The sequence below is a fragment of the Miniopterus natalensis genome, chromosome 3, assembly GCF_054644295.1.
Source record: "Miniopterus natalensis isolate mMinNat1 chromosome 3, mMinNat1.hap1, whole genome shotgun sequence".
NCBI classification, from domain to species: domain Eukaryota; kingdom Metazoa; phylum Chordata; class Mammalia; order Chiroptera; family Miniopteridae; genus Miniopterus; species Miniopterus natalensis.
The window spans coordinates 20,241,346-20,262,805 of NC_142083.1; the positions used below are offsets into that span (position 1 = coordinate 20,241,346).

General features: G+C 44.2%; 1 protein-coding gene across 1 annotated transcript in view; it reads left to right on the plus strand.

The window, feature by feature from the left end:
• The window catches only part of ANKH (ANKH inorganic pyrophosphate transport regulator), a 112,111-nt gene that overhangs the window by 54,417 nt on the left and 36,234 nt on the right, over positions 1-21,460 (plus strand). Inside the window, exon 2 of the mRNA XM_087815339.1 lies at positions 11,948-12,164. Coding sequence (XP_087671465.1) covers positions 11,948-12,164 — 217 coding nt within the window. The remainder of the gene's footprint in view (positions 1-11,947; positions 12,165-21,460) is intronic.

A 21,460-nucleotide genomic window follows, 5' to 3' on the forward strand; every position in this document is an offset into this window, starting at 1 on the left:
GCACAACTGACCTGATTTCTTTTATTCTCATTTCCTTGTCATGACTCAAATGTAGGATGACTTCAGTTTCACTCCATTCATCTTCCACATTTGCAGTTGTAGTGCTTGCTACACATTACTATAGAAAAAGTAATCTTCATTTCAGGGCCTTTGGAATTTTTAATAATTTTGCCTTTGTCTGAAAGTTCTCTTTGATCTGCTCAATCAGCAAATTCTCTCTGTAAAAGGAAGCAAATGGCACTAACTGTGGAGGAGGGCTTAGTTTCAGTATCATAGAGTGATGGTTGTGATCCAAAGACCTGAGGTCAAGCTGTCTGGATTCTTCCCCGGCTCCGTGTCACCCTAGGCAAGGTGACTTAGCCTCTCCTTGCACCAGCTTCTCCACCAGTCAGCTGGGAAGTAGTAGTACCTGCCTCACAGAGTTTTCGGGAGAGGTAAAGATCTTAGAACAGCGTCCGTCACAGAGCAAGCACTCCGTAAATGGCTGCTAAGATATTTTCGTCACCATCATGATTGTGCTTTCTGGGTTGTGTAAGATCCAAATGCAGTAGGCACCCCTTCTTCTCCTAGTATAAACGCATTATAAATGTCAATAGGAGGCAATAGACGGCACTTCTGAACTTAACAGCTGATTCGGAAAAACAGGTCCACAGCTAAATTTAAGGTGCTAGAGTAATCAGGGAAAAAAAATCTGGTACTAAGCATGGAGATGGTATGTAGGTATGTAGGTATGTAGGCAGGGAGAAAGTTATGGCAAGTTAGCAAATAAAAACAAAACTCCCCGGATCTGAGTTAATCTTCTATTCCAGACTATTTTTTATGGAGTTGTCATGTTGTTTTCTTAAGTATAAAAGCATTTTAAACTCAGTTCTGAAGTGGGATGAATATAATCTTGAGATATTAACCAAGAAATATTACTATTTGGAGACCATGTAAACTTCATAAGTATAAGACTAATGTACTCATTAGTCTTATTAGAAATGCGGGCATTTCTGTAATAAAGATGTGAGGCCAAGACGGGAGTAAGATCCTTAAATGGCCCGGGAGACTTTGGGTTTTTAAGCTCGCTGGAATTTTCACAGTAACATTTCTTCCCTGCCAAGCCTCCCACCATCTTGAATTAAAGTTAAATTTAGGTGAATAAGCTTCATGTTTAAACGAAAGAGTCAAGAGGATTTGAGGAGGGTCCTGTGACACTACAATATATTTAATGAACTAACATACTTGTATTAGGTCAAAAGTGATGTGCTTTTATTTCCCCTGAAGTATTGAAGAAACCTACAGGAGAGAAGTGAGTTGGCCCCTCTCCCTACCTGTTCAGCAGTTTATCTATTCTAGACTCCTCTCCAGGTGCGGGAAGTGACAATAAAAGTGTCATATTTGGGACTTGCCCTGTGTTGTCTCCGGGTGTTCAGGAAGCACTAAATGTGGACACCACTACACGGAGCAGTGACTAGTACGGAGGCCAGGCTTCGTCTGACTGCTGCTCCCTCCAAACCACAACCTCATGTGTGGGTGTCAAGTTCTTGGCTGGAGCTCCAGCTAAACAGAGCGAGGGTGTCTCATTTAGAGCACTATAGATCTTGAGAAAATAAAGCGTGGCTGGAAAACTACCGGGAAGACAAATGATCTAATTTAACCCAAACCACTTTCTAAAATACAGACCAGCAGAACAATAACAGTGGAAAATTACAGGAACCCGGGCTCCCGGAGAGGACTGAAATCCAGAGACGGTGATGATCCACGTCTTTGGGAGAAGCGATTCCCACAGGTCTCTTTGGCTGCACGTGGATTTCTGAATTTTCCCACTTCCACAGATGTCAATTTTCTGAGGATCTCGGGTTTGAGAAAGATTTTTAAACTATATTTCATCTGCAACAGGAGTGAGTTTGCTTTATCTAGCAAGACAGAGTTATTAGCCAGCCCTGTGTGCCATTGGTTTTTCTAATCCAGGATGAGGCCAGCGAAGGGAGTATTCATCTTACTCAAAGGGAAAAAAAGGGACTTGAGCATTTCATATAATAGTCTCTCGCTATTTTAGGGAACAGTATCAGTTTCCAACTCATCACCTCTGTGTGGAAGATTTTGGAAAGCCATTTCTATGTGAGCAACATGATCAATTTTTTACCATGTGACCATGAATGTCAGTTACAAGATCAGGGTCCACCAGCCCTTGGTACTTCCTGAATCGTGTGGCCATCTCTCTCGATGCCTTGTTGCCCATACAAGCACCCACTTTTCAGTATTTGGAGATCATGCCCTGGTTATCTGTCAGTGGCACACCGAGCTCTTGGCATGGTTCTCTCGACTTCTCCAGGATCTGGGCAGGGAAGTTCTCTTATCCTTTGAATCTAAACTTCTTGTTTTCTTCTGATAGCAGCTGATTTCTGTTATAGGATTTGACTCCATAGAGGAACAGTTTGTCCTGTATCCCAGTTTGACGTCCAAAGGACATGAAAAAAAAAAGTCAGAAATAATCTTTGCTTAAGCTTTACACCTAAGAGGCTAATCATGTGGCCCAGTGTTGAATTCTATTTATGTCTGCAGTAAAGCAGCCAACTTTTATCCAGTACATCCTGGGTGCCCAGTGTGGCAGAGTAGAAATGCCACTGGATGTCCTTGCCTATCTCTTGAGAAAATATCAGGACAGGACTGCAAGAATGTGTACGGTGCTACTGCCATCACTTTGCATATTTTAAATATATAGAACCTACCAAACATAGGTTTATTTACCCAGAAAACCAAATCTGCAGTTGGAGATTTTATTTATCAGACATAAGATACCAGATTTGCTATCAGCTATGAGCTGTATGATACAGTTAACAACACATTCATTTGTGAATGTAACGATTTTCAACTCTGTGTCAGGCACTGTGCTGGGTAGATGTAGGAAAACTGGTGACAAATAAGCCAATCCCTGTCTCAGGTAGTCTAGTGAGATGGGGTCAAGTACACAGGCAACCACAGCACACCTGATGACTGCAGTAATGGGGCCCAGGATCCGTGCGGGGTGCAGAGCACAGAGCAGGAGCTGGGCTTAGGAGACACTTCCCAGAAAATGCGATTCCTAAACTGATGACTAGTTTACCAGGTAAATGGGGTAGGAACAGGGGTAAAGGTGGTTCTATGTAGAGAAAAGGGCTTAAGCGAAGGCCCTTAGACCAGAGAGAGCATGGTATATCCAGGAAACTGCAAACTGTTGAGGCCTCATAAAACACATAGCCCAGGTGGCAGGGTGACTGCGAGGGCAACTCCTCACCAGTTCTCTCGGGCAACCTGCAGCTCAAAGACCTTAGCTGGTCTGGGGGTCTGGCTAAATTAGTTTTAAATTTACTTGTTACAAACATCTTTAAGTTCGTCTGCAAGCAGTCTCCTCTTTAGTAATGTTTGCTTCTCCTCTGCTGTCATTTCTGATTTCTCTGTCATTTCCTGTACCTCCCAGTAGGTTTTCCCTTCTGTTTCGAATTTTGCATCTGCTTAGCCCTCCTAACCTTTCTCATGGACATCCGCTTATCGCTCTTCTGCTTGAGATAGCCAGAGCTCTGTTCCAAGTATGGATAAATTTTCTATTGGATACATTTATTGAAGCCGGGTCCGCAGGAACCCAAGTAGCCTAGTTGGTGAACTCAGTTTTGGAAATATAGACTGTGAGGTGTCAGTGGGATACTCAACTGGAAATATGTGGATTTGGAGCTCAGGAAAAGTCCAGAAAGTCTGGAGAGGTGGCTCTGAGAACACTGAGCAGACAGAAAGTAATTGCAGTGTGGGAGGGGGTGGGACCACTGAGCAAGAATAGAGTGAGAAGAGGAGACAGCCCCAGACAGATATCTGAGAACACCAGTATTTAAGAGATGAAAAAAAGAAAGCATCAGGAGAAAGAGCTGAAGCAGAAGAGATGAGAGAAAAACCTAGAAACCTCCAAGTCATTATGGCTAAGGGGGAAAGGTGGTGACGGGAAAGAGCCAGGCAAGTGGCAAAAATCAGACGAGCAGAATAGGAAGATGGTGGCTCATGACAAGGTTGGAGGGACAAAATGCAAAGACCTAGGAAGACAGCCCTAAGCTCACCTTGGTCAGACTGACCCTTCTGTTGGAGTAGGAGAGAGGAGGTGAGGAACGGTTGGGGGCAAATGAGTTTTGTGGAGGTTTGTTTTAGGGGGAGAAGTAACAAAAAATTTACTTTCTACCTGATGGATTTCATATTCCAGATGAAATAAGAGGTGACTTTATCTGCTGAGTAAGAGGGATTATTGAGAGCAGAGAACGGAAAAGATGAAAGGGTAACAGAGCAGTGGAGGGTGGAGATGATGAGTGTGTAGCAGCCGCAATCTGTGTTGTTGTATGTTTGATTCCAGTCACTTTCAAAGCCCAAGTAGAAGTCTATAAATATAGATAAGAGTGGAATAGTTAAATGATTCGATGACTCAGGGTCAGAGATTTTCAGATAATAAGTTGTGGGTATTGACATGGGTGTGGTCAAAGGAATGATCATAAAATGTAAGCTAGAGTAGTAAGGAAGGGCAGACAGGAGGAGCCAAGACAGAGAAGGCAGAGGAGTCAAGAGAGTGACAAGAGTAATGATTAGAATAGATAAAGTGGGAGAAACGGAGAGAGAGCCTCAGATCTCCCAGACAGAAGATGAGCTGTGCTCCAGACCTGCTCTCAGGGAGGAGGTGCTCCCTCCTGGACCCGTTCCCCAGGGAGCACAGCATTCCTCCCAGCTAGCAAGGAATGCTTACTGTTAACAATTGCATGAGATGATTGGCAGGATTGAGGCAAGTTGGCTGACTCTTGGTCTGAAGAATCTCCATGCAGTACAGAGATGTTTCTGGTTTCCAGAGCCCAAGTTTAAAATGTCAGTATCTCCCTTAGGGTGTAACGATCTAAGACCGTTCATACCAAGGAGATGACATGTGGGATTTTTTAGCCAATTCCCTGGAGGTTGTTTTTTTCTTTCTTACGTTTTAATATCTTCTCATTTGCTAACTTTCTGGGGGGGGGTAAAAATCATACAACAGAACACCATGAACTTGGCAGACACTGGGAGAAACTAAGACATCTAGGACCCACTAAACACCTTCTAGACCCTGGTACGTTTTTAAGTAAGATGTTCCACATCGCTGCGTGTGAGCAAGGTCCCATCCCATTCCATCTGGGACGAAACTAGGCTGTGATTGAAGGGCAGCTTCATATTTACAATGGTTGGAGTACTGTTTTTCCAAACTCACCCTACCCCTCTCTGCTTCTCTTACTGGCCTCCCTTCTGTTCCTTAAAGACCCTCCTGCAGGCCTCTGCCTTCCTCTAGCTCTTCGTTCTTATACTTCAGGATTCAGCTCAAATGTCACCTCCTTGGAGGGGTCTCCTGGTCTAGTCTATCTGAATAAGCTCCTCTAAGGAGTCCCCGGCTCATTAGCATGTTTCATTTCTTCACCTGCCACAGAAAACATTTATACTGCTTGTGTACATTTCACTTCATTCTGTCAAATAGTGGTCATGTGATCCCCTATCATGTTGTAGGTCTGGGGATGTAACGTGAACCAGACAAAGTTCTCTGTGCCCTGGAGTTTGCTTTCAAATGCAGAAGAGAGACAATAGACAAATAACAAGTAAATAGACAATATAATGTCAGATGATGAACATACTGTGAAGAAAAACAGGGTAAGCAAATTGAGACCAACAGATGATGCAAACAATCAGTGACTGAAGGCCATGTAAGAACTAATGACTGATAAGGAAACATCCCAAATAAATGGGCAACGGGTGTTTTATTCAAACTGGTTTTAAAGCAATAAACTATTTTGAGAAAATTAATTTTAAGCCATATCTCACAGCATGAGTTCCAGGAGGATTAAAAAGCTAAGTGTGCAAGTAAAACCATAAACTAGAACAAAATTACCTTATCTATGGGTGGGTATGAATGGCAGAGTCCATGTGTAAGGAAAGAAACGCCATGAAATGATTGATCAGCTACATAATAACTTAATATTTCTGTGTCAAAAGAATCATGAAGTTAAGAAAGGGAACAAATTGGGGGAAATACTTGCTACAAATGGGACTAATAAAAAGTCTGATAATGTTAATATATCTCATGTCTTCAATTCTAAATCTCTTTTTCCGCCTTGCATTTTATTTTTTAAATTTATCTTTATTGTAGAAAGTATTATAGATGTCCTTTCTTCCCCACTGACCCCTTCTTCCCCACCCCCACCCCCACCTTTCCCTTGCATTTTAATGTTTCTCAAAATCAGGATGTTTTTCAACCACCATGTACATTTAATGTGATCATTAAAAATGTTAGATCAATGGTATATCTTAAAAATAATAACATTTTGCAATCAATGTTATTTTTTTTAAGTTCACAAAAATTAGTATGAACATTAAAGTTCCTGGTAGAAAATAGCTCATTCATTTAACAAATATTTGCGTGCTTGTGCTGTAGCAAGGGGGTAGGTGTAGAGTGATAAGCAAAATAGGCAAAAATCCTTGCTTTTAAGTGCCTTCTCTGGTCACTGCTTGGTGCCCTGTCCACTGCCTATATCAGTCTAAGATCAGTTGGGTTGTTTCAGCGAAAATAAGGACCTTGGCCAAGGCCACTCAGTAGTTTAGTGATAGGAGCAGATCCAACTCCGGTCTGCATGGCTCTAAACCCAGTCGTCTTTCTTCAAATGACCATGATTCTTGAGCTAAGTGACTGTGATTCTCACACTCAGCCTCGCTGACAGCGCTGTCGTTCCTGTGCCTGCTTCCTTGTCACCTGCCCCTCCCTAGGTGTCGGATTCAGTCAGTGAACTGTTGGTGCAAATAGAAAGCATCACAGTGGACACATAAAAGCCTAATCCTACATTATTTAGGTGCCTTCCTGTATGCTTTTAAAACTTGTGCTGAGTCACATGTATCATTTAAATTTAACCAAAATTTTAGCAATGACACAAGTAAACAACTTACAGCTATAGGTTTGGGGAAGGACAAGAAGGAAAAAGAACCCACTGTACACCGTTCTCAGTGCCTGGGAGGAACGTAGTTAGCAGGTTTCCTGAGCTGGGTTCTGTGGAAGGTCCCATGTTGGGGATTCTTGTCAAGTGACACACGCAGCAAGTGCTTTCAGGAGAAGGAGAGGGAAGCAGTGGGCGGCAGGGAAGTGTTAAGTAGGGATGTGGTCTCCTCTGGAGATGAGCTTCCTCCTGATCCGACGGGGAGCTCTGGAGCATGAATTGTACCAGAATGGTCCCTCACTAAGGCAGGGAAGCTGACCTTTTACACCCCCGTGTCAGCCATCCATTGGCCACGTGCTGCCTGGGGGTCAAATGTAGTTTAACCTACCCAAAGTGGCTGGGAGCAGTTTTCCCTGCGAAGCAGGCAGCTGTGAGCCATTAGTGGCCAATTCACAATATCTTGGGATGGGTGCATTGCCCAGTACAGGGATCTGGGCGGGATGCCAACGCCATCCACTGCAGAAGTCCAAAACGAAATTAATTTGGAAGATTACCAAGTGTTAGGTTTTGACATAGCAGGAGCCCTCTGACTAAATCTGCCTATTGAACACAGGACTTAGCATCAGGGAGCTTCTCGGTTTTTATCGTGCTTTGGGGTGTAAGGTATTAGATCAGCTTTGGCAGAAGGGAAATTCGCTTTTAAGGAAAGCATTGTGGCAGGTGTGCTCTGCAAAGGCTAAGAAGGTTCTTACGGAAATTTTTATGTTATTATTGGAAAAAACGCAAAAAGGGTTAGAGAAATAATTGGAAACAATTACCAGAAACTACCTTATATAATACCAACTTTGTCAGAAGAATGGTACTGAATTCCTGTAGCTATCATTCATTTTTATTCTAGATTTTTCTCAAATCATTTTGCACATTGGTACTTTCCTATAAATACATATTTTGCTAACAGTGCTTTGCATAGAATGTTCAGCTATATAATGGTGGACACATGTCATTACATATTTGTCAAAACCCCCTAGAATGTACAACACCAAGCGTGGACCCTAACAAACTATGGGCTTTGAGTGATAATGATGCGTCACTGTAGGTGCATTGATGTAATAAATGTCCCACGCTGGTGGGGAACACTGATAGAGGGGGCGGCTGTGTGTGTGTTGGAGTGTTGGCTGTATGGAAACAGTCTGTACTTTCTGCTCCATTTTGCTGTGAACCTAAAACTACTCTAAAACATAATATCTTTTTAAGAAATATATATCCTTATTGATTTCAGGGAGAGGAAGGGAGATGGAGAGAGAGAGAAACATCCATGATGAGAGAGTCATTGATCGGCTGCCTCCTGCACGCCCCCTGCTGCGGATCGAGCCCCCAACCCGGGCATGTGCCCCGACCGGGAATCAAACCTCCATCTCCTGGATCATAGGTCGATGCTCAACCACTGAGCCACACCTGGGCCATAACATCTATTTTTAAAAGTATATAACTCTACAAAAAGCTGACTTAGCCTGTTGTCTCTTCCTAATGACAGAGAGAGTGTTCTGGTCACATTTTAAAAATAAAATTCTCTCCACTTGGACATCCATTGCCACCATCTCCCATGTAACTGATTTTTGTCTGGTTGGTGGGAAAGTTCCTTTGGAAATGCCATCCTGACCAGGAACCCAGTACCTCAGAGTGTCCCTCACGGAGGATGGTTAACATAATCAGAGTATGCTATGGTCCCATCTCCTTGAGCAAGCGTTATTTAAAAATACTACTGGAAAATCATATGTAGAGGAACAACAAGATGGCGGCGCAGGTAACAGCTGCACCCGCCGCATCCGCAACCACATCAAAATTACAACTAAAATACAGAACCACCGACACTCTGAGCCTCCTGAAATCTGGCTGAACAGAAGCCCCACAACCAGGGACCTGAAGGAGCACGGAGACCGGGAGGAGGGGCGCAGACGCAGGCGGATCGGGGCTAAATCACAAAGACGTGCTGCGGGCCCACACCCAGTGCCACGGTTGAAACCCGGGAGGGAATCTCGGCAGCGGAGGTTTCCCGGAGGAAGGAGGGGTCCCAGCCCCACAGCAGGCCCCCAGCCCAGGGCTCCAGGCCAGGAAGAGACGTCCCCACAACTCTGGGCTGTGAAACCAGCCGGGACTGTCCCTGAGGGTCGGGGAGGCTGCGGGAGCCCCAGCAGCTCCTCTAAAAGGCCCGGCACGGACTCACTCGGACGCTCCCTCTGAGCCCAGCGCCGGGCAGCAGCCTGAAAGGACCCGGGACACTCGGGGAGGAACTAACCTGCCTGGAATCCAGGCGAGAGCTGTGGGGGCGGCTTCCTCCCAGGCAGAAGGGCTGGCGGAGTCCATGGCTCCTTTGGCGAGTCCTCCCCGCACATGGCCGGCAGGCAGGCGCTTCTCTGAACCTCCAGCACCTGACTCACACCTTCGGCCCCGCCCCGTGATTCCGGGAGGCCCCGCCCCTCCCCACCTGAAGCTCATCCGGGCCATTTCCAGGGGCTTTTCTATGCAAGTGACCTCTCGAGCCTCATGCTTAGGACTTTCCTAAAATCTCTCAAACAAGCAGCAGCTGGCCTCAGTGTGCCCCATACCTCTCCATAAGCGGCCCCAGGCCTGGCACTAGCGGCAGCCTGCATTGGCTCATAGCTTGGCCTCTCCTGGACACCTCCAAGCCCAGCATAAGTAGCAGCCAACTACAGTTTGTTGTGTAGCTCACGCTGGGTGGCCCTGGGCAAGGCACTGGCACAGGCTGACTTTGCACCTCCCAGGAGGCCCCAGAGACAGTGCACCTGGTTATCAGACTCTACCACACTGGATTACAATCCTACCACATCCACGAGTGACACTCAAGGGGCGCACTTGGTGAACACCAAAGCTCCACTGAAGTAAATCCTGATCCATAAGGGTGTCTCCAGCACAGAAGCTCTCGGGCTGTAGCTGCAGCTGGTCCTCACAGCTGATTGGTCTGGGGGTCAGTTCCTCCCATGGACGCCAACAGCAACCAAGGCTCAGCTACAACAGGACAGTGCACACAGCCCACACAGGGGAGCACCTAGAAGGCCCAGCTCAGGTGACTGGGGAGGCTGAGCCACTGGACCCTACAGGACACCTACTACACAAAGCCACTCTACCAATTCCAGGAGACATGGCAGCTCTACCTAATACATAGAAACAAACACCAGGAAGCAGCCAAAATGCAGAGGCAAAGAAAGATGTCACAAAGGAAAGAACACAAGAAATCTCTAGAAGAGGAACTAAATGAAATAGATCCAAGCACGCTAACAGAGAGAGAGTTCAGAATTTTTGTTATAAGGATGTTTAAGCAGACTGTTAGGGAAATAACTGAGAAAATCGATAACATATACATAATAAAGTACCAATTTGAAATGAAGGCTACAGGAACTGAAATGAAGAATAATTTACAGGGAATCAACAGCAGAATAGAGGACACTGAGAATCAAACCAGCAATTTGGAACATGAGGAAACAAAACACCAAATCAGAAGAGCAAAAAGAAAAAAGAATCCAGAAATATGAAAAATAGTATAAGGAGCCTCTGGGACAACTTCAAGAGGCCCAACATTTGTATTATTGGGGTGCCAGAAGGGGAAGAAAGAGACCAAGGAATTGAAAACCTATTTGAAAAAATAATTACAGGAAACGTCCCCTTCCTGGGGAAAGAAATCGACTTACAAGTCCAGGAAGCACTGAGGGTCCCAAAGAAGAGGAACCCAAAGAGACCCACAGCAAGACACATCATAATTTAAATGCCAAAGGTTAAAGACAAAGAGAGAATCTTAAAAGCAGCAAGAGAAAAGCAATTAGTTACCTACAAGGGAGCACCCATACGACTGTCAGCTGATTTCTCAACAGAAGCTTTGCAGGCCAGAAGGGAGTGGCAAGAAATATTCAAAGTGATGAAAATCATGGAACTACAACCAAGATTGTTCTACCCAGCAAAGCTATCATTTAGAATTGAAGGTCAAATAAAGAGCTTCTCAGACAAGGAAAAGCTAAAGGAGTTCATCACCACCAGACCAGCACTACAGGAAATGTTGAAGGGTCTTCTTTAACAAGAAGCTAATGAACAAAAGAATCTAATGGACTAAATAGATCCAGAGACATTGACACATGTAACAGATGATCATATTTCAGGGGAAAGAGGGAAGGGGGGTGGAGGGTGGGAAGAGATTAACCAAAGAAGATATATGTATAACCAATGGACACAGTTAATAACGGGGTGAAGGCCTGGGAAGGAGGTGGGAGGGAAGTGGAGGGGATCAATTGGGGGGAAAATGGTATACCTGTAATACTCTCAACAATAAAGATAAATTTAAAAAGTAAAAAAATTAATTAAAAAAAAATAGTACTTATGGTTTAAAGGTTTTCTTTTCATATCTGTCTGCACAGAATTTAGGAATGTATTTCAAGTTAAAATACAGTAGGATTCAGGTAAATAGCATCCATTGATGGTATAATAAATTTCTTCAATACCTTTTTTCACAGCCTAGAACTCACTCTAGGCTATGAAGGATACCTACCTAATATATGCACAGTATTTCAGGTTATGCACATGCTTGGGCATGTGTATACACACACACACATTCATTTTTAAAAAAATCATCTGCTCCATCTAAAGTGGTTGACTCATTTCCAGAATGCCTATTGCTGTTAAACAAATTCAGCCTACAAATAACATTTAACATGTTAAGCTTTTAACCAGAACATCTTCAAATTATTTCCTGATATTAACATAAAATGCTCGTTGAGGTTTCTTCTATGACTTTAATGGACAGGCATCTCCCCCACAGGAAGCTACTTCAAACTGAAGCTAATACGGATGAAAATGAAAACTAATAACTTTCATGAAATTACAGTGATGTTTACCCTATAAGCTGCTTAGTGTTTCCATGGGAACATACTCTGTTGTGCTTGCTTTCTGAGGTGTGATTCCCAGGAGAGGAGACCGTTCTAATCTGTTTGTGGGTTGTCTTCCCTCAGGCCTTGAACCGGGGCATCGCGGCTGTCAAGGAGGACGCAGTGGAGATGCTGGCCAGCTATGGGCTCGCCTATTCCCTCATGAAGTTCTTCACGGGCCCCATGAGTGACTTTAAAAACGTGGGCCTGGTGTTTGTCAACAGCAAGCGCGACAGAACCAAAGCTGTCCTGTGCATGGTGGTCGCTGGTGCCATCGCCGCTGTCTTTCACACCCTCATAGGTAAGGCTGTTGACACATCACTTAAGAACCTAGCTTTGGTAATTTCTCAGTCTTCTTCATTCATTTAAAAGCATTTATTATAACAAGTGATTTAAACGGTAATGATTAACTTTCTCATGCAAATTTCAAGAGCTGGAAGGAATGGAGCTTGTGCTCCTAGCTCAAGAAAAGTGATTTCTCTGGGAAGCGGTAGTTTCCTTTCCCTGATTTCCAAACGCTGTGCCGCAGAGGGAGAGATTTCATGAATAGGTGATGCGGTCTAGGATCAGCATTCAGCAGGGTCCACAGGGTAGCAGGGGCTTTTGTTAGGGACGTGCATTCTCATACACTCACTTAACCTGAAGAATAAGCATAAAAGGATGTTGTTTAAAATTAACACTTGTCAGTAGTGAGAACAAATGACAGTTTATGTATTAAAATTAACTTCTTCCAAAGGACTTCATTATTCTGTTTTATTCAAAGGCAAGACTCAATACTCTTGTCATAGAATTCTTTCCTTGTAACAAGGAAGCTGTGTCATACATATAGTCACTCGCCTACAGTTACACCAAGACCTCGGCAAACCTTCCTTTAGGGCGGGAGTTCTACTTCTGCTTCCTTCTCCGTGATAAAACCTCAAGGCCATAATGTTAGAACTTCTTGGCTTTAAAACAACTCGACTTACCTGGCATAAAAATTGAATGGCACACCTATTGAACCCAGTTGCCCAGAACCTGTGAATGACATTTCATAAACCCATTGTGTACCTTAAAACTGGCACTGGGTGTAGGAGAACAATGTTGAATAAAGGAGCCAGAGGATAACCCCAAGCCATTTCCAGTGGATTCAGATGGCAGCTAATGTTTACTCACCTAACTGTGAATCTGTAAGCAAATGGAGTAAGGTCCTTGTGGTTTGCCTTTTCAGTGTAGCATAGAATTTTGTGCTAAGAACAGTGGGGATGAGAGGATGCTGCTGCTCATGAGCCAAATGTTCAGCCAAAGTGTTGACATTCACCATTTAATGTGAGCTCAGAGCTTCAGGGTGTGGGGTTGAGAGGAGATGCCTTTCTCTCCCCAACTTATGCCCCAAATACTAGCTTGTGAACTAAGTTTTAAAGAAACTTTCTGCAGCTAGATTTGATCTGGGCTATTTTCAAAGATGGTATATGTATTTGAGACAATTCCCGTACATAATATGAATTAGGTCTAAATGAATTTTTGTCTAAACAGATAGATTAGTTCCTTTTTGCTACTAGTCTTTTTATTTGGGCTTCTGGATAAACCCACGGCTCTGTGTCTCAGTCACAGTTGAATAAGGCTTCGGGAGGAATAGCTTGCCAGTAGCTGTCAGGAACTGTGGAAGATAAGAGCTGTGTCCTGTGTTAGGAAACTCTGAGGGGCGTGTGGTCATGAAGAAAAATGTCAGTGCCATTTTCCAAGTTAAATCGAGGCTTTTCCAGTTTAAAGTAGAATCATAACATCTTAACTTTGAACCAAAGTGGTTCTACATTCCAGATATACTTAGCAATCAGTTTTTTCACTTCTAATATTTTTACAATCATAGTGTTTTTCCTTCCACCAAACAGGTGCTTTCTACAGTGGCTGAGAAAGCACATATCGGTTTCTTCTGAACACTCAAAACTCAGATTTTAATGACTTGCCCTCTTCTAGTTTGGTGGCCTCATGTCACTGTCTTTAACCCCTCTGCCTGCTGTTGTCTGCCGCAGCGAGCATCTTTGCTCCCCTTCCTTCCTCCCCCTTTTTTAGTAATCCCGTTAGCTTTTCTACATCCAGGCCTTGCTCGTTTTTTGTTTCCCATTAATTTGACCACAGGCTCCAGACACATGTGGCTCTCTCGCCATCCCCAGTATTTTCCAAAACTATTTTTCTACCATCAATAAACATCCCCCCATTCAGATTCTACTATATGTGTCACCTACACTAGACACTTAAACCCATATGCATGTCTTAGTAATGCTGAAAACAGCTGCTTACATTTCTCCTTTACCAGTCACCTCTTGGATAACTGCTTGTGGCAGGGGAACAATGACAATAGATTAACCAAAAAGGCAAATATTCCAGATATATCAGACTCGAGAAGCCATTGTGTACTCTCAGGCTGTCTTCCTAATGATACTTGCTTGGACAGATATTGAAATGAATATCTACTCCATTCATGCACAGCTCCTGAGGGGCCTGCAGGAAGCACAGGAAGCCATATATATGTCACAAACTCACCATGCTTAACTCACAGAGTAGAAATACGAACCAGGGAATCCAGGCTTGAAAGTTAACTTCGCTATATTTTTTTGTTCAGGTGAAGCTAGCCTGATGGTCTTAAACTTCCCCTTTTAGGCGCTGTTTCCCCATTGCCTTAGTGAATTTATTTTCTTATCAAGATCTTCCAATTTTTCAATGGCATTTATATGAGGACATGTGAGAGTGTAGAGGAGAAAGATTCCTTCTCTTAGGGGTTGGTTCAGAAAGGCCTCATGGAGGGAGTGGGTTATCTCTTACCTGGCTCTGAATGCGTGAGTTGTATTTCAGCACAACTGTTTCTAATTTTTCCCTTCTCTTTGATATAAGATAGGGTCGAGAATTTGACCCAGTGCTCTAAGTTAATATTTTGCTATAGCTATATAAAATTCCAAAAGGTGGCTCTTCTTGCCTATTAAGTAGCTTGTGGTTTTAACAACAAACACCCCAGCGTTCTGCTTTTTTTTTTTTATTCCAGCTAAATGGCCAACTTTTCTTGGTTTCTATCTGCTTTGTTTCCTACTTAATCTTTTATTCATTTTATTCTTTTCAATATTAGTTACTTTTCCCAGCATGATGCCTCAAAAAGAAAAATTTTTCTCAATTCATCCATCTTCTCTTATGATGTTATTAATATGAATGTTAACTGTAAATAGATATACCACTGGTATTAACAGAGCTGATCTTCCTGCTTTGACTAAAGAAGAATGAAAGTAAGAATTGCTCTTTAACTCGCTTTTAAAATAATCTAATCCCCATCTGTCCTATCACTGGTCCAACAAAAGATTTATTGAGCAAATAGGATGTGCATGTTATTCCAGGTCCCATTGATCAAAAGTTGGGGACAGAGGTGTGATAGGTACAGAAGATATGGTGGCCAGATATGCCCTTCTCCTTGAGTAGATGCAGTCCAAAGAGAAACATGCTTGTTTAGCACCAACTTCTGGAGGAATGCTGGCAAAAGCTGTTTGCAGCTAGTGAGAGCTTTTGAGAGATGGTAAAGGTAAACCAAAGTCAAAGTTGGGAGAGTTAAAAACCACCCTTGGACTTGAGAAAGCAGAGTAGCAGTGAGCAAATAGGAGGGAAGGAGCTCTTGGTGAGGAAAGGATGTGGGAGCCACACAGTAGTCATGCATTTAGAAATTGGGAAATAAAGCAAGAAAGAGTTCAGTGTTGCCCGGCCAGGCGTGGCTCAGCGGTTGAGCATCGACCTAGGATCCAGGCAATCGGGGTTCGATTCCAGGTCAAGGCACATGCCCGGGTTGTGGGCTCGATCAATGACTCTCTCATCATTGATGTTTCTGTCTCTCTCTCTCTCCCTCTCCTTTCCTCTCGCTGAAATCAATAAAGATATATTAAAAAAAAAAAAAAAGTTCAGTGTTGAATGTGAGAGGCACCCTGTACTAGGATTGGGGCAGGTGACCAGGTAAAGGAAGTATGGAGCCTGATACTATAGAAGAGCTCAGTAGACAACCCAGATAGCAAAAGGGGGAGGGAGGAAGAGAGAAAGGGAAAGAGATCAGGGAAGTGCCAAGTAGGAAGCGGAAACGAGCAGGGGGACATTATGCAGGGAGCCCTATGGCTGTATCCGTGTAACTTGGAGGTCCTTTCATAGCAGTGGGCTTTTTTTGTGACATGTCAGGGACAACCATATTGAATTAAGCAGATTTATTCTAGCATTTGTGTAATAATGTTTAATACAGCGTTAGCCAAGAAAGAGCTATATATTCTGTCTGCTTTTTGCTTCTTTATAACCTCAAGGTCTCCAAAGAGATTTTTAATATTTAGAAAAGTTAGATGCATTTTATCATTCTGCATAATCTCCTTGGTTACCAAATAGTGCCATGGCTAGGTACTCTAAGATTATTTTTTTCCAAGATTGTGTATTCCATGATGCTTCCAGGCATTGGAAAAATCCTGATTCCCAGCACAATCTTCTCTCCCTTTGCTTTTCCCCCCAATCTGGATAAACTTTGACGCTTCATACTCTTCAGTGTCTACTCATAATTTATCAATTGCTGGAAGGTCCTCCTCACTAAGAAGGTATTTCGAATGTGAGCATCTCCAGCTTTGAAAAACAAGTTTCAGACGTAGCTCCTTACCTTCCCTCTGCGTCATCTCTGCGCATCAGTTAACGGGTCACAGTAGGACTTTAGAGGCAGCCTCAGGTCAAAGAGCACCAAAAGCTCTGTAACTGTGTTTGCCCCAGTATTAGGTCCTTTTCATTACATTTGCAGCGGTTGAAGAATTTTTCTTCCTTGTGTTTCATATTTGTTTTCTCTGATTTTTTTTTTTCTTTGTGGACCCCACCAGTGAGCCAGGCAGTATCCTGTCCTTGAGAGATTGTACATGGTTATGGGTTTCCCTAAACGTGGCTGGAGCAGATCCTACTAACTGCACAGGCACTTCCCTGGCAATGTGTGGTGGAGTTTGTGGGGGAAAGATAGCTGCAGAAAAAAATGTATCCAACAACCACCCACCCCAAAACCTTGTGCAATACGCCCAATGAGAAGACACTTCAAATGGTATTGGACTGACAGACTTGAAGACTGGAAGATCCACTGGCCCAGAAGTTCATGTCTATTCTATGCACACACATAGAATACTTTAGAGTATTTTTGGCTTTTTGTTTTTGGCCTTTTTGGACACTTGCCAATAAGTGTCCCTTTTTAAGTAAATTGCAGCAGCCATTACTCTTGTCATAGACTCATCTATGAGACACCATTTTTTTTTTTTTAATCTTCACCCAGAGATAATTTTTCCATTGCCTTTCAGAGAGAGTGGAAGGGGGAGAGGAGAGAGAGAGGGAGAGAGAAAAAGAGATATATATAGAGAGAAACATCGATGTGAGAGAGACACATCAACTGGTTGCCTCCCTCGCACGCCCTGACCGGCACCAAGGTTTGAGCCTGCAGCCAAGTCAGGTGCCCTTGGTTAGAATTGAACCCAGGACCCTTCAGGCCGATACTCTAACCACTGAGTCAAACTAGTTAGGGCATGAGACACCATTTTTTAAAATTGCAATCATAGGGTTTACTATCGCCGGATCTTAAATTAGGCCAGTGGGTGTTATCCTGTTTCTCCCTCAATCTATAAAAGAGGGGAAAACTTGATGACCTTGCATTTGGTTTCAGTTTCAACTTAATTTCACTTGTGTGGCATTAGTGTTGCCTGACCCCCTAATTCACATAGATGTAGAAACCACTGCTGTGGATTTCTTATTTCTTGACATGTTTATTGTCAGCAGTGACCTGTAAGGCCTCTTCCATGTCCCAAAACAGCCTTGGCAGTCAGCAGAGCTCAGAGGAACAGCACTTTTTTGGTGAACAGGTGAAGTTATTTCTGGATGGTTCTGTTTCTCAGTCTTCCTTTGTCAACAGACTTTCCCATTATTAATAGATCATAAAGCAGTCCTGTAAAGGGTGAATTGGTACAGTTCGATGTAATTTAACCAACAAGGATGTTAGGAAGGAACAGGCAGTTTCATTATAGTCTCATAATTTATCGCTATAGAAGCAAACCACCCCTATACTCAGTGATTAACAGCACAAGCATTTATTCTTGCTCACCAGACCATGGGTTGGCTGGGCGGTTCTTTTGGACGTGGCTGTGCTTATGCCTCTGTGGTCAGCTGACAGTCAGGAGGAGGCTCTCCTGATCTTGGTGGGCTCGCTGGGCGGCTATCAGCAGACTGTAAGTTCATCTACATGGCCTCTGCTGGGACATGTTTGCAGTCAGCCTGTCCCAGTCACCTCTTTGGGGAATATGGATTCATGCATTTATTCAGTCAATATATATTAAGCACCTCCTATATGGCAAATGCTGGGCTAGATCCTAGGAATTCAGACATGACTAAGGCATGTTCTCTAGGGAATAAGCACATATTATACAGTAAATCATTACAAAACCCACTCTTCCAAGTCTTGATACCAGTGAGATAGAGTTTTTGTTACATTAACTTTACTTACTTTGTGTATAGGTTTATGCTACCTCTCCAAGGCCTGGGCAATGTTTTACCTCCCATCCCCACATCTTCCAGATGAACGTTGCATGGTGCGGATTATAGACCAACTTATCGCATGTCTGTGACTCAGCCTGACGCAGATGACCAGCCTCTGTACTGCTGGGTTAGGTGGCACACTGCTAGACACATAAGTCATTCAACCATTTGTGTTAAAGTGATTTAAATATCAGTCATGCAAACACACACTTTGGAAATGATACATTAGAGACACAAGGGTGAAGTTACCGGCCCCTGTGAAAAGCCTAATGAACAGAACATAGTGAGCCGATCAACATTGAGACTTTCAAGCATGGTAACTTGGGGATTTGAATTAGAGTAAGGGTTCTCAAATTTGCCTCTTGGCAATACACGTATTATCCTTTTGTTAAAATGGGAGGAGGCCTTTCTCCTCAGTTCCCATGGGAAAATACAGGTATATAGACTTGTTTCTGTTAATATTACTATTTCGTGGCATTTTGCAACAAGGGCTGGTAACTACTGGATGAACAAGCTTGAGAACCACTGATTCTGGACAGGGCCCATGCCGCAGGCGGGCTCAGGTCAGAGGAGCCAGGGATCTGAATGGGACCTCTGGTTTCTTCTTGTTTGGGTGGGGTCAAAGCTGCTGACCTGTAAATAGGTCAGGTCAATGTCCTCTTGCTGCAGCCACGTCAGGAAACCCATTTACATCTGCTTAAAAACCTTGTTTAATTTTTCTTTTTAATGTTCTGCTTTTTATAAGGAATACAAGCTGTTTCAGAACAATCTTGAGAAAGCAATTTATAGAAGTTGAAGGTTACTAGGTGTTGTTAAGGCAGCTAGCCTGGTAATTAGGGATTATGCAAAGCCCTTTAAACAAATTACCCCCAGCCGACAGCTCCAGCCAGAAGCAGCTCCAGGGCACAGGCTGGGAGGGAAGGGGAGGAGGTAGACAGCTGCTGGGATTTTATATTCCCAGCTCACAGGGTGAAAACCACTTTTGTGACTCTTCTTCCACCATGTAGGGGAGGAGTAGGAGGAAGGAAAAAATGAATGGGGTGGGGGGGCGTCCTTGGCCTCTGAATTTTTCTAGTACCTAAAAGAGGAAAAGAAGCAGAGAGAAGCGAAGGCAGCCTTGGACCCATAGGTCTCTAAGTACCCTGGGGCCTGGGGACCCTGGAGGAGCCAGCACCAGCTGCAGGCTGGAAAGGGCAGGGATGAGAGGGACGTTCTGGTGGCATCAGAAAGCTGGGCTGGGCTCATCCCCCATCAGCCCTTCAGACCCTGTTAAGCTTGTAATGTTTCCTCTGTTACCCTGCAGAAAGGCGCTGTTAGTTAAAATATTCTGACATAAGTAGGTATATTTACAAAGGGTAGAACAGCTTATTTACATTGATCTCTACCCTGTAGGCCACACAGCTAACAAGATGCCCCGCTCTCAAGCACAGGTCCCATCTTTCCTGCCACTGCCCCGGAGTCTCCCAGGAAAATACTTCTCTACCCCTTTCTCAGAAGCCGCCTATATGAGCTTGCCAGCGCTGTCCTAACAAAGTAGCACAGACGGGGCAGCTCAAACAACAGAAATGTGTTGCCTCCCAGTTCTGGAGCCAGAAGATCAAGGTGTTAGCAGGGTTGGTTCCTTCTGAGGCTGGGAGGACCACTCTGTTCAGGCCTGTCCCCCAGCTACAAGTGCTTTGCTGGCATCTGAGACCTTCTTTGGTCTGTGCAGGCATCATCTGCTCTCTGTCTTCAGGTTCATGTGAGTTCCGCTTGTGTGTGTCTATCTCTGTGTCCAAATGCGAAGGACACCAGTTGTATTGGATTGGGAGCCCACTCTACTCCAGGATGACCTCATCTTAACTAATTATATCTGCAGTGACCCTGTTGCCAAATAAGGTCATGTTCTGAGGACTGAGGGCTAGGATTCAACATAGGGATTGTGGGGGGACACAGTTCAAGCCATTCCACCACCCTCTAGATCTCCGTCTTTCACCAGTTGTGTGGCCCCAGCTTTGGCTGTACATTCAAGTCCACTCAGCTGGCATTTTATATCAACTCTAACCTTTACCAGGGAGATTTAGCTCCTGAGCTATTCATAGCCAGGCCCGGGCTCTTGCACTTGGCATCGCACTGCTCTGCTCGCCAGCATGAGTAGCTTGTGTGTGGCTATGCTGGGGTGGCCCCTGCCGGGGTGGGGCAGTGACGTGGGCAAGGTCAGCACCATCTGCTTGCAGGTCCCAGCACCATGGACGTTTCCTGACTGAATGAAAACACATGTACAGATAAATAGGAGCAACAATAAACTCTGAGATGAAATTTCCAAGGTTTGGTGCCTGAAATAGACAGTTTGTGTGATGAAGTACATCTTCACGTTGCTTTGTGATTCTGTCAGCTTATCTCTTGTTTTAGTGCCTCAGTCAAGCCTTCTCTAATCCAGTTTTGTCCATGTGCCTTCTGATCCAAACACATGCAGCTGCCTCCTTCCTTCCCTGTCCCTTGGCTGTCACTAATCCCACCCTCCCACATCTTTCTTCTTTCTGCCACGTGGCACCTCCCCTCCTGGATGTATCTTCTTGCTGCTGCAGGGGCCCTGATGGCCTCGCCACATTCCACACCCGACACCTTTGCTCACCTGGCGGCTCCCCTTACGGATTTCCCCTCTGCCCTCCTTGGAGGACTTGGCCCTCTGCTCCTGCATTTGTCTCCCCCACCTTCTTTGTTCTCTGCATGTCTTAGCCCTTCCTGCCTCTACCCCTTGAAATCACTTATTTGCACCTCTGCCCGCAGTGGGATTCCCATTTGTGCATTTAAATATCTGTGGTATCCTGAAGACCTCAATTCCCATAATTCAAGACTAACCCTGACAAAGGATGGAGAATTGTGGGGTGTTTTTTTTTTTACCAGTAATATAGTAATAAGTCATCCCCCAAGCTTTTCAGTGGGGGGAGGTTCTTATTGTTTCTCATGAAGTGGGACTCTCGCTGCGTCTATCTCCTTTCTGCTTTCGAAGCAGCTTCTCTGGTCGTCAAGTGCACGGACGCTCTTACTTATGAAAGAGCACTGCCAGGGGCACTGCCA